Source organism: Lithobates pipiens, unplaced genomic scaffold (genome assembly GCF_037356315.1).
Source record: "Lithobates pipiens isolate NorthernLeopardFrog02 unplaced genomic scaffold, aLitPip1_a1.2 Scaffold_27, whole genome shotgun sequence".
Classification (NCBI taxonomy): Eukaryota; Metazoa; Chordata; class Amphibia; order Anura; family Ranidae; genus Lithobates; species Lithobates pipiens.
The window spans coordinates 183,603,615-183,617,874 of NW_027507788.1; the positions used below are offsets into that span (position 1 = coordinate 183,603,615).

General features: G+C 48.4%; 1 protein-coding gene across 1 annotated transcript in view; it reads right to left on the reverse strand.

Annotated features, from left to right (window-relative positions):
- PEX14 (peroxisomal biogenesis factor 14) overlaps window positions 1-13,419 on the reverse strand; it is a 249,503-nt gene extending 236,084 nt beyond the window's left edge. Inside the window, exon 1 of the mRNA XM_077457989.1 lies at window positions 13,258-13,419. Within this exon, the coding sequence (XP_077314115.1) occupies window positions 13,258-13,293 (36 nt within the window). The 5' untranslated portion in view covers window positions 13,294-13,419. The remainder of the gene's footprint in view (window positions 1-13,257) is intronic.
- Between the last annotated feature and the right edge of the window lie 841 nt (window positions 13,420-14,260).

The following is a 14,260-nucleotide window of genomic DNA, read 5'->3' on the forward strand; positions in this document are numbered from 1 at the left end:
GAAACCTTTGGTGAGCGGGAAATATAGGAACATGCAGATATGCATCCCTGATGTCAATAGACACCAGAAGTTCTCCTCCTAGTAGGATAGAAACTACTGACCCAATCATCTCCATGGGAAAGGAGCAGATCTTCAGAAATTGATTTTGATTTTTTAGATCTAGAATGGGTCGGACATCTCCATTTGGTTTTGGTACCATAAAAAAGGTTTGAATAAAACCTCAAACCTTGCTCTTTTGTGGGGATCTGTATGATCACCCCCTGAGATAATAATTGGTCTAGTGCCCAAAACAGAAATTGTCTTCTCTGGATCTTTGGGAATGCTTGACCTCAGGATACGATACAGTGGAAAATCCCGAAATTCCAGTTTGTATCCCAGCATTACCATGGAGATGACCCATCTGTCTTGAATTTCCTCTTGCCAGACTTCTGAAAACTGCAGGAGTCTTCCCACCACCTTGGTGAGGGGGGATTGCCTCTTCACGATTAGGCTTTAGGATTCTACTTTGCGGGTTTCCAGCCCCAGGACTTCTTTTGAGCCTGACCCTGAGGTTTTCCTCTAGAGTCTGACGGCAGAGGCAGTCGCCACTGCCTAGAAGCGGAAGCCCTGGCACAGGAGAAAGAGCCTGTTTAACCACTTTGCGCCCAGGCCATTTCTGACATTTCTCTCCTACATGTAAAATTGCTATTTTTTTTGCTAGAAAATTACATAGAACCCCCAAAACATTATATATGTTTTTAAGCAAAGACCCTAAAGAATACAATGGCGGTCGTTGCAACTTTTTATCTCGCAGCAATTTTTCGAACACGTTTTTTTCAGAAAAAAACTGTTTCATGCTTAAAAAAAAAAAAAAAAAAAATAAAAAAAAAAAACAGTAAAGTTAGCCCAATTTTTATGCATAATGTGAAAGAGGAGGATACGCCGAATAAATAGATACCCAACATGTCACGTTTCAAAATTGCACGCGCTCGTGGAATGGCGCCAAACTTTGGTATTTAAAAATCCCCATAGGAGACGCTTTAAATTTTTTTACTGGTTACATGTTTTGGGGTACAGAGGAGGTCTAGAGCTAGAATTATTGCTCTCGCTTTAACGTTCGCGGCGATACCTCACATGTGTGGTTTGAACACCGTTTTCATATGTGGGTGGGACTTACGTATGCGTTCGCTTCTGTGTGCGAGCTCACGGGGACAGGGGCGCTTAACTTTTTTTTTTTTTTTTTTATTGTTAATTTTATTTTTATTTTTTGTTTGACACTTAAAAAAAAAAAAAATGTATGACTTTTATTCCTATTACAAGGAATGTAAACATCCCTTGTAATAGGAATATGGCACGATCGGACATATTTACAGTGAGATATGGAGTCAATAAGACCCCATATCTCACCTCTAGGCTGGGAAGAATAAAAAAAAAAAAAAAAAAAAAACGATCCTGGCTTCCCTGCCAAATCGGTGCCATTATTTTGAATACCAAGGCCGGGCGTGACGTCATAATATCGGGCTCGGCCTCCGAATGATCATAGAGACTCCGGGGACGATCTGGTCCGCCAGAAATCTCTATGGTAACTGCCAGGGGCGGGCGGATCCTGTAACCGACTCACCGATGGAAGCGGTGAGTCGGTACAAGCACCGGAGGGCGGCGAGAGGGGGGGGGGGCGTCCCCTCCCGCCGTCCGTAAGAACGATCAAGTGGCGGAACAGCCGATATGATCGTTCTTATGGTGCAGGGAATCGCCAGCTGAAAACGCCGATATTTGAATGATGTCTGTGGTCTCAGGCATCATTGAGATATAACCACCGAAAGCCCATGACGTCAATAGACGTAGTATGGGCGCCAAGTGGTTAAATGAAGGGTGTTTATACTTTCTTTTGACTGGCAAAAGAGTACTTTTCCCACTAGAATTTGTTTTAAAATATTTGTTCAAATCATCCCCAAATAGCCACTCCACATGAAAAAGAAACCCAGTTAGGAGGTTTTTACATGGTGCTTCGGCTGACCAATTTTTTAACCACAGGATTCTACGCATATGTACTAGCATAAGCATAAAGGCGGGACTACTGGTGAATAGAATCTTTAATGGAATCTATGGCGAAACATAATGCTTTTGGTAGTTTGGACAATTCCCGGGCTTGTTGTGCAAGAACTTCTTTAAAGAGGAAGTAAACCCTGATGAGTTTACTTCCTCTTTCATTCCCTGCAAAGGCAAAGCATAATGGACTACTATGCATCGCATAGTAGCCCATTATGTGTCACTTACCTGACACAGGAGCCAGCGAAGTCGCCGCTGTCCCCTGTAGTTCGCCGTATCCATCTTGTTGGTGGGATCTCGCAGCTCCGCCGCTGTCATTCGGCGAAGCCGCGATGACGTCACTCCCGTGCATGCGCACGGGAGCCGACACGTGCGGCAGCTCCGTCGCTGAGAATGCTGCGCTCAGTGCGCCACTGTCTACGGTGCATGCGTCGTAGACAGCGGTGCCTGTTTTCGGGCAAAGATCTCCTAAACCATATAGGTTTAGGAGATATTTCTTGGACCTACAGGTAAGCCTTAATCTAGGCTTACCTGTAGGTCAAAGTGGTTTGTAAGGGTTTACAACCACTTTAAGGGCTTGTCTAAATTGGTCCTTTAGGCTGGGTTCACACTGCAGCGGTTTATGAGATCGGATGTGATTTGCACCGCACTGCAGTGCAGTGCAAATCACATCCGATCTCTGTGCGATGCGTGTTCAGCCATACAGATAGTATGGCTAAATTTGCATCGCATCTGGCCCAAACTCGCACAGGACCCTTTTTTTTGGTCCACAGCAGAATCGGATCGCATGGGTGTTCACCCCAATGCGATCCGATTCCTGTCCGAGTTTGCAGATCGCACTGCGATATGCAAACTGATCTGGGGGTGTCATTAACGTTTCACTGACACTCCCAGCAGTTCGCATAGGGCAGTGTGAACTGCCGCCGGGAGGCATGCGATGTGGGAACCTGCAGTGGATTTGCAGCGTTCCCGCATCGCTGCAATGTGAACCCAGCCTTAGAGTTTGACAGACACCTATTGCAGCGAATGCAGGCTGAGTAATGGCACCTGTGAAGGAAAAAGCATATTTTAACAAGAATTCCAGCCTTTTATCTGTTGGCTCCTTAAGCATTTCTGTAATACCTCATCCTGTGCACACTGTTCCCCTTGCAAAGGGTCTAAAGTGGGGGAGGGGGGGGATCTAGCACACTTCCTATCAATTTGAATGGAGAATGCAATTAAAACTGATAATCTTCCTTCAAGGCCTGCAGGGAGGAGGAAAGGACATCTTCAGTCATGTATACAGGGGCTGAACTGTGAGAAGCAGCTGCACCATCAAGTTGTTCCAATGGCTCATCCTGGCTTGCCATAATTGGTATTTCAGGCGAGGATGACAGTGTGGAGATACGACTGGAACTCCTAACGCCTGGGGGTGAAATCCTTGGTTTTTGTGGTACACATAGTCCTAAGCACAAAAGCAGAGGCACTATTAGGTTGCACCATTTGCTGAACATAGTCATGACAGAATGATGCCGAAATTAAAGAGGGATTCCACCTAAAAAAAAAAAAAATATTAAAAGCCAGCAGCTATAAATACTACAGCTGCTGACATTTAATAAATGGACACTCACCTGTCCCGGGTTCCAGCGATGCCGGCAGCCGAGGCCGATCGATCGCTCGGCTCTCGGCTGCTGCCATCACCATTCTAGGTGAGGGAATCAGGAAGTGAAGCGAATCGGCTTCACTTCCCGGTTCCGTACTGCGCATGCGCGAGTCACGCAGCGCAATAGGAATTCTCCGCGCTGTTACTGGGACCCGTGTGTGTCCCAGCAGACAGCGCGGCAGGGCAGGAAATGACAGACTCCCACGGGAGTCTATGCCCGGAAGTGGGTGTAAATGCCTGTCTTTGACAGGTATCTCCACCCCCCTCCCCCCTGTAAGGTGCCAATTGTGACACCTGAGGGGGGGAGGGTTCCGATCAGCGGAAGTTCCACTTTAGGGTAGAACCCCGCTTTAAGTTCAGCCTAGTGCTGGGAAAAAAGTCCTTCTTGTAGCAGGAATGCCAGTTTGCAACCCTTACGTGCCCCACAGCTCCTGTGTGCAGCCTGCTTGCTCCTCCTCGTCAGCTGGAGGAGAGACTGGTCCTTGCCTTCCGTGCATCCTTGTGGATGTTGCACGGCGCTGCGCCTAGGCCCCGCCCCCTCTGTAAACCCACCCCTTGTTTTTGAAAATGTTCCTGCGCACAAAACCCAACACAAGGGGGAGGGAGGGGCAGAGTCTTTTTATTTCCCAAGTTTTTTCCCTTACCTTACCCCCGACACAGGATTTGCTGAATTAACAGACAATCCAACCTTCACCCATAATGGCGGGCTGCATTTAGCAAACCTTTAAGGACCAGGTCCCTTTATAACAGGGTTCCACTCCCTTGGACCTTTAAAAAGCACCCCACCAAGAAAGCTTTAGGTAATGTAGCATGACCAAAGCTCTGGGCCAACAAAGAGGCGTTACAGGCAAAACCTTATGAGGCCCAGCTACCATCCACTTTGGCCTCAGTGGCGCTTTGGATGATCTGGTCTATGGAGGCTATTTAAATCCATCATGGATCCCTCCTGGAGCTGCTCAAAGCACATCTTCACTCGTGACCAACACCTTAGACACTGGCGAAAAAAAAAAAACAGTTATTCCTGATAGGAGGGGTTATATAGGGAGTAAACTTTCTGGATTGGGTATACCAGCAGTCATCACCTGAAGGTGCCTATATAACCATTAAGTTATTACTTAAGGCTCTGTGTCCCATGATGTACAATAAAGAAAAGTGCCTTTATTTGGAGCCTGTAGCGCATTGCACCCGCGAACAGCAGATCACTGGTGCCATGCATGTCTCCTGCACACTGTCAGCTTATCTGTGTGCCCATAGATCCCCTACGTACAAGCAGATACACTGACAGGAAGAAATGACTGAACTACCATGGAGCTCCACAGCACCCCGGTAATTAATTGAGAACTACAAGTCGACAGCCGTAAAAGATGCTGGGACTTGTAGCCCCCCTCCCTTTCCTAACCTGCCGGACTGCATGCTCAGATAAGGGTCTGGAATGGCCCCTTGGGGGGAACCCCCCACAACATTTTTCTGGCGTGGGGTTTTTTTCTTAAGATCCATACCAGACCGAAGGGCGGGGTTCCCCTTCGAGATTCTCAGCACACAAATCGGATAATCAATTCGGATCATAGCCGGACGAGGCTTAACGCCGTGTATGCAGCGCTAAGCCTCATTAAACTGTGTGTAACAGCTTTTACTGGAGTCTGGCGTTTTTACAGCGCTGGAGCCTCAGAACGCGCTGCTCCTGGGGGGGGGGGGGGGGGGGGGGTTTTGGAGCTTAACCACTTCAGCCCCGCAAGATTTGGCTGCTGAATGACTGGGACATTTTATGAGATTCGGCACTGCGTCGCTTTAACTGACAATTGCACGGTCGTGCGACGCTGTACCCAAACAAAATTGACGTCCCTTTTTTTCCCCTCAAATAGAGTTTTTTTTTTGGTGGTATTTTAATCACCTCTACGGTTTTTATTTTTTTGCGCTATAAACAAAAAAAAGCACGTAAATTTAAAAAAAAAAAAAAATAAAAAATAAAAAAAAAAAATCACACATTTTGTACCTTTTTGCTCTATATAAAACATACCCATTTTTCAGACTTCGGGCACTGACTGCAAAAGGAATTTCAGTTTATTGATACACTCCTCAAGGGATAAATACTTCTAAAGGGATGCAGACACTGCAGCTTTTCTCATCAGAACACTGAGAATGCACCAGGTGATTATAATGAAGCGGATTCTCATGTTCAGAATTAGTCTGCAAAGAACTTTGGGAAACAAAACAGCTATTCCTTCAGAGCAGAAACAGGTAGGAATTTGCTACAAAGATCTTCAATGCATCTGAGCACCACAAACCAAAAACACTGCTTAACTCCTTTTTATTATTCAAAGCAAACTCCTCCATCCATCCACGTCTCTATGTTTACTTTGTTGAGAGGTCACTTTGAAAAACGCCCCCCTAGTATTTCTGTCTATGGCCATATTGAGTAAGGGCAGATGATTCATGTGGTTCAAGCATGCAGGAGAGGGTGTTAGCTGAGAAAACCCCTCCTCCTGTAGACTCCTGGGATGTATGACATAATTTGCCTAGGCAAGAAACCAGGAAGTAACTAAAGAAATCTATATAAAAAAAATAAATAAAAAAAAAATAAAAAAAAACAAACACCACACAGCACAAAGCAAGTAAAAATCAATGTTGATTGGGAGAGTGAAGTTCCACTTTAACCGCTTAAAGACCAGCCGCCATAGTTTGACAGCGGCACAATGGCTCTCGTCAATCGCCATAGCTGTATGGCGGCTCGTGCAGGCTCAGTTGCGGCCCAGCTGCGGGTGCATGCCCGGGGTAAACAAGGTATGTGTGTGTGTGCGTGTGTGTGTGTAAATTTTTGCCTAAATGTATGAAGAAATAGTTTGTTTGCAAAATTTTATAAAAGAAAAATAAAAATAAAAAAAAATTTGTTTAGGTATTTTTTCCCGTATATAGCAAATAATAAATAAAAAAAGTCAAATATCACAAAAAGGAAAGTCCTATGCATGTAAAAAAAAAAAAAAAAAAAATTATATACCGTATATACTCGAGTATAAGCCGAGATTTTCAGCCTCTTTTTTGAGGCTGAAAGTGCCCCCCTCGGCTTATACTCGAGTCATCGCTGTCTGCCCGCTCGATCAGCGTGTCGAGCAGACAGACAGCGGCCATTCTATTCAAAAGCCGCGCCTCCGGCTCCGCCTTCGCCTGTGATAGGCGGAACACTGAATTTCCCAGCAGCCTGTGTTCCGCCTATCACGGACATCGTATCATCCTCGTACTACGGACGAGGATGATACGACTTCTGTGATAGGCGGAACACAGGCTGCTGGGAAATTCAGTGTTCCGCCTATCACAGGCGAAGGCGGCGGCGCAGCTTTTGAACTTTACAATGGCCGCCGACGAAGAGGGCACGGGACGGAGGCAAGGGAAGGCACGGCACGGGACGGGACGGGACGGCGGCGGCAAGGCACGGCACGACACGGGACGGATGCAAGGAGGCAAGTCACGGCACGGGACGGAGGCAAGGAGGCAAGGCACAGGACGGAGGCTCGGGACAAAGGTAGGCTGGACACACACACACACACACACACACACACACACACGGATGGAGACACACACAGGGATGGATGGATGGAGACACACACACACACAGGGATGGATGGATGGATGGATGGAGACACACACACACAGGGATGGATGGATGGATGGATGGAGACACACACACACAGGGATGGATGGATGGATGGATGGACACACACACACACAGGGATGGATGGACGGACACACAGGGATGGACGGACACACAGGGATGGACGGACACACAGGGATGGACGGACACACAGGGATGGACGGACACACAGGGATGGACGGACACACACACAGGGATGGACAGGCATGTCTCACCCTCGGCTTATACACGAGTCAATAAGTTTGCCAGTTTTTTTGGGGGTAAATTGGGGGCCTCGGCTTATATTCGGGTCGGCCTATACTCGAGTATATACGGTACATTTTATTTGGGTACAGTGTTGCATGACCGCGCAATTGCCAGTTAAATAGTGCAGTGAAAAATAACAGAAAATGTTCTGGTCATAAAGGGGGGTAAAATCTTCTGGAGGTCAAGTGGTAAAGAAGTACAGCCAAAGCTCTGGATCACAGAAGTGTAATTCGTTCTCCAACCTGGTGATCTGTTTTCAGCAGCTGAATCGCACTGTTGGCTGACGTCACAGAGCCAGTCCAGGCTGAGGAAAGAGCATGGCCATATGGTTGGGATCAGCCCACATGCCTGGACCGGCACCTGGCTCAGGATCTCGTGAGCCCGACAGTCACAGAGTCCTGAGAGCCGAGCGATTGGCCGTGTTTGATCGCTCAGTTCTCAAGTTCTCAGAACTGGCAGGGGAGACAGATGCTGCATCTACCTAGGTAGGTATTATTAGTAAAAAAACAAAAAAAAATGATATTATAATATATATATAATTCGTTTTTAAGTCTGACTTCATCTACCCCTGGGTCCAGCACATTCTAAACAAAGAAATAAGGATGTGCAGGGTCATAAGTTTTCTTAGGCTTTTAAAGGATATTTGTGACCAATGAGGAACGGATTGTGGATCGTTACAAAGGGGTAAGTGATATACACTAATCTAAGCTACAGTCCATCCAGAAAGTAGTCACAGCGCGTGACTTTTTCCACATTATGTTAGAGCCTTATTCCAAAATAGATTAAATTCATTATTTTCCTCAAAAAAATATAAAAAAATTCTACAAACAATACCTCATAATGACAACGTGAAAGAAGTTTGTATGAAATCTTACCAAATCAAAAATTAAAATCCCATGTACATAATTATTCACAGCCTTTGCTCAATACTTTGGTGAAGCCCCTTTGGCACCAATTACAGCCTCAAGTCTGAATATGGTGCTACAAGCCTGGCACGCCTATTTTTGGGCAGTTTCTCCCATTCTTCTTTGCAGGACCTCTCAAGCTCCATCAGGTTGGATGGGGAGCGTCGGTGCCCAGCCATTTTCAGATCATTCCAGAGATGTTCAAATCGGGTTTAAGTCTGGCGCCACTCAAGGACATTCACATGAGTTGTCCCGTAGCCACTCCTTTGTTATCTTAGCCGTGTGCTTAGGGTCGTTGTCCTGTTGGAAGATGGACCGTTGCCCCAGTCTGAGGTCCAGAGTGCTCTGGAGCAGGTTTCCATCAAAGATGTCTCTGTATTTTGTTGCATTCATCTTTACCTCGATCCTGACTAGTCTCCCAGTTGCTGCCGCTGAAAAACATCCCCACAGCATGATGCTGCCACCACCATGCTTCACTGTAGGGATTGTATTGGCCAAGAGACGAGTGGTGCCTGGTTTCCTCCAGACATGACGCTTGCTATTCAAGCCAAAGAGTTCAATCTTTGTTTCATCAGACCAGAGAATTTTGTTTCTCAGCGATTGAAAGTCCTTCAGGCGCCTTTTGGCAAACTCAAGGCGGGACGGTCATGTGTCTTTTTCTGTGGCTACCATCTGGCCACTCTACCATACAGGCCTGATTGGTGGAGTGCTGCAGAGATGGTGGTTCTTCTGGAAGGTTCTCCTCTCTCCACAGAGAAACGCTGGAGCTCCGTCAGAGCGACCATTGAGTTCTTGGTCACCACCCTTCTCCTTCGATCGCTCAGTTTGGCCATGTGGCCTGCTTTAGGAAGAGTCCTGGTGGTTCCAAACTTCTTCCATTTACAGATGGAGGCCACTGTGTTCATTGGGACCTTCAATGCTGCAGACATTTTTATGTACCCTTCCTCAAATCTGTGCCTCCATACAATCCTGTCTCGGAGGTCTAGAGCCAATTCTTTGGACTTCATGTCTTGGTTTGTGCTCTGACATGCACCGGTAATGGTGGGGCCTTATAGACAGGTGTGCGCCTTTCCAAATCATGTCCGATCAAATGAATTTACCACAGGTGGACTCCAATAAAATTGTAGAAACATCTCAAGATAATCAGTGGAAACAGGAGGCCCCTGAGCTCAGTTCTGAGTGTCATGGCAAAGGCTGTGAATACTTATGTAAATGGGATGTTTTTCCATTTTTAATACATTTGCAAAGATTTCCAACAAACTTCTTTCACATTGTCCTTATTGGGTATTGTTTGTAGAACTCTGAGGGAAAATAATGCATTTAATCCATTTTGGAATAAAGCTGTAACATAACAAAAAAGTGGAAAAAGTGAAGCACTGTGAATACTTTCCGGATGCTCTGTATATGGTGGTAAATGGACAGAACATATCACTACCAGTGACAACCAATACTTCCAAGAGCCCTCTACCAACAAACCTGGACAAACCAGCCGGTGAGGAATACAAAGCGGATTGTTCTCCCATCCCACCTTATAATATGAAATTCACAGAAAGGTGGAAGAACAATTTATAAACTTCTGCAAAAAAGAAGGGAATTCCTGTCTAGCTGAGTAAATATATAACTAGAGAGATTCCACCATGAGAGCAAAAGGTCAGAGATAACAATGGAGAGCACTGGAGGAAAAAGGTGGATGATCAGGGACCCACCAAAAATATGGCTGACCTCTGGCCTTCCCTTCAGTCTTGCACAGTTGTACAGACTCCTCTCCTGGACTTAAATGCCTTCCTCTGATTTCACCGCACACTGTGAGCTTCTCACAATAGAAGCTGTAGCAGGTCAGATAGAACCTGCCTCATTTCTTGCATGGAAGACGTCCAGCATTGTCTGGCTCTTTCCTCCCCAGCCTGACTGTCCCTAGCCCACCCCTTTCCTTCACTAAATGAGGTTCTGCAGAGGATGCAGAAGTTACCCATGTTGGTCTGCATGGAAATCCAGCCTGCCTAGGAACACTAACTCCTCTAGGCTGACCTCCACCTAAGGTATGGATATTAGCAGAATATAACTCCAGGAGCCAGTCCACTGCTTACATCAGGACTGGACCCTTGTGAGGAGTGCTGTGATATTTTCAAGAAGCCATGTACAGCACTGCGCTGGCCCCTCCCACCAGCCATGATCTTCCCGCATTGCATAGAGAAGCACAGAGTCCCAGTGATGTCATTAGGCCTCATATAAGGTTTGTAAAAGAAAAGGTTTTATTTAAAAAGGTCATTCCAATGTTGATTGGAGGGAGTAGAAAGCAGGGAAAGCAAAATAGAAGCAGACTATACTTCAGCTTTACTGATGTGTGGTGATAAAATGCTGGAATTGACCACCGAATGGGAGGTGGATCCAAGCCTACCGCAATACAAGGGCCGCCTTCACCCTACCAACCGACACCGTCACTGGTTACTAAGGAGCACTTCAGGTGCCTGTGCTGCATCCTCAAGTTCCCCTCACCTGATTCCAGGGCCAATAGGGGGGTACGGGTCTGACAGCAGCTCCCCCCAGTCCAGGTTTGAGGCTGGCCCACACTGACGCACAGCAGCTTTTCTTTGGTCAGACGGAAGTGGTGGCCACCCTTCTTCCCTCCCCTCACACGGGGGGGGGGCGATATGGATGATCCAGCATCTGGAAATGGGGGGCACAGAGGGCAACTCTGCAAGTCCTCCATCTCCAGCCCTGCTGTAAGTGGCTGATTGGGAGAAACTTCCCCAACAGGAATTCTGTCTGTCTGCTCACCAACCTCCTCGGCGTGTCCCTCACCGGCCTTGAGTCTGCCTGTGTGTGGGAGGCCTCAGACTGCCCTCAGATTGCACGTCATTTATTGGGAGCCTTAAATGAAGGTTGAGGATTCAGAATTATGATGTGTGCCAGAGAGCTTCATACACAGCTTTGTTTTCTTCTACCAATATGTTCCTCAGGGGCCCATCACTGAGGAGGAGGTATGAGGCACATCACTGAAGAGGAGGTATGAGGCACTGAGTGAAGGGGCCCATCACTGAAGAGGAGGAGGTATGAGGCACTGAATTAACAACTGGATAGGAAGCAGAAGACATGAAGCAAAGGAGCACAGCACTGAGGAGGAGGTGGTATGAGGCACTGAGTGAAGGGGCACAGCACTGAGGAGGAGGTATGAGGCACTGAGTGAAGGGGCCCAGCACTAAGGAGGAGATATGAGGCACTGAGTGAAGGGGCCCAGCACTAAGGAGGAGATATGAGGCACTGAGTAAAGGGGCCCAGCACTGAGGAGGTGGTATGGAGGCACAGAGTGAAGGGGCCCAGCACTGAGGAGGTGGTATGAGGCACAGAGTGAAGGGGCCCAGCACTGAGGAGGTGGTATGAGGCACAGAGTGAAGGGGCCCAGCACTGAGGAGGAGGAGGTATGAGGCACTGAGTGAAGGGGCATAGCACTGAGGAGGGGGAGGTGGTATAAGGCACTGAGTGAAGGGGCACAGCACTGAGGAGGAGGAGGGGGAGGTTGTATAAGGCACTGAGAGAAGGGGCACAGCACTGAGGAGGAGGAGGTATGAGGCACTGAGTGAAGGGGCCCAGCACTGAGGAGGAGGTATGAGGCACTGAGTGAAGGGGCACAGCACAGAGGAGGTATGAGGCACTGAGTGAAGGGGCACAGCACAGAGGAGGAGGTATGAGGCACTGAGTGAAGGGGCACAGCACTGAGGAGGAGGTATGAGGCACTGAGTGAAGGGGCACAGCACTGAGGAGGAGGTATGAGGCACTGAGTGAAGGGGCACAGCACTGAGGAGGTATGAGGCACTGAGTGAAGGGGCACAGCACTGAGGAGGTATGAGGCACTGAGTGAAGGGGCACAGCACTGAGAAGGAGGTATGAGGCACTGAGTGAAGGGGCACAGCACTGAGGAGGTGGTATGAGACACTGAGTGAAGGGGCACAGCACTGAGGAGGTGGTATGAGACACTGAGTGAAGGGGCACAGCACTGAAGAGATGGTATGAGGCACTGAGTGAAGGGGCACAGCACTGAGGAGGAGGTATGAGGCACTGAGTGAAGGGGCACAGCACTGAGGAGGAGGTATGAGACACTGAGTGAAGGGGCACAGCACTGAGGAGGAGGTATGAGACACTGAGTGAAGGGGCACAGCACTGAGGAGGAGGTATGAGGCACTGAGTGAAGGGGCACAGCACTGAGGAGGAGGTATGAGACACTGAGTGAAGGGGCACAGCACTGAGGAGGAGGTATGAGACACTGAGTGAAGGGGCACAGCACTGAGGAGGAGGTATGAGGCACTGAGTGAAGGGGCACAGCACTGAAGAGGTGGTATGAGGCACTGAGTGAAGGGGCACAGCACTGAGGAGGAGGTATGAGGCACTGAGTGAAGGGGCACAGCACTGAGGAGGTATGAGGCACTGAGTGAAGGGGCACAGCACTGAGGAGGAGGTATGAGGCACTGAGTGAAGGGGCACAGCACTGAGGAGGAGGTATGAGGCACTGAGTGAGGGGGCACAGCACTGAGGAGGTGTGAGGGGTCAGCCCTGACACTATTATATTGGGGGGGGGGGGGGGTATGAGGCACACATGCTGGGTGACAGTTGAGGAGGTATGAGGCGCACACATGCTGGGTAACAGTTGGGGAGGTATGAGGCACACATGCTGGGTGACAGTTGGGGAGGTATGAGGCACACATGCTGGGTGACAGTTGGGGAGGTATGAGGCACACCTCCGGTGTCACCAGTCAGGTATGAGGCACGGCTCCCCTCCCCCTCCTTACACTCACCTGCACAGGCAGCTCAGCCCGATCGGAGGAAGCCATCTTCCCAGACCTCACCAATCCACCGCCGAGCGCACAAACATCAGCCAGGCCGGAGCGGAGCGCCGAGCGCCGGACTCTGACCCCGGCCAGGCCTCCGGGTCACGTGACAGGCGCTGTCGCCGATAGTAGTGTGTCACATGACTGCGCATGTGCAGAGATGATAGAGATTTCTATATTCACAGTGGTTGTGTTCCTTAATATGTAGTCACTCAAATTCTGATCAGACAGCATACATTTCTTTTTACTTTTAGTTAGAGTGGTGAATTGGTTACTATCTGTGATCTGTGTCCCATGGGGGAAATTTTCCTTCACTTCCTGTCCCAGAGGCGCAACAGAAGGTCAGATGAAGTTTCCGAAACTGAGCGCAATTTCCATCTTAGGCCTGGAGAAACACACTACAGTCCATATAACATGGTTTCCTATGGGTCACGTTCATATCTGTGCACACTAATGCGGTGCAGGATTCAGGGCCCCAGAAGAGGAGGATCAGGGGGCGCTCTGTGCAAAACCCTAAAAGAGAGCAGGTATGACATGTTTGTTTTTTGTTTTTTTATTATTGACCTTTACAACTCCTTTTACCAGTTAACGGCTGCGCCATAGCCGAATGACAGTTAAAGCAGGGCTCTATAACTCTAGGACGGCGTACTATAACGTCCTCCTAGAATGGTGCCCTGGGACGCTTACACTGAGCTATCCATGCCTTCTGGTTTCACGGGTCACGGATCCAATGATGGAGCGATCAATGTAAACAAACCGGCGTCATGTTCTCTCCACTGCTCACACCGATCGTGTGAGTAGAGGAGGTAGAAGCTGCAGCTTGAGGCTGCTTCAGGTCGTTTTTTCATAGTGGCAGTGTCCCAATCCATGCCAGATCAGTGCCCCAGTCTGTGCCAGCCGTGCCATATTAGTGCCAGATCAATGCCCCAGTCCATGCCAGCAGTGCCCCAATCTGTGCCATATCAGTGTC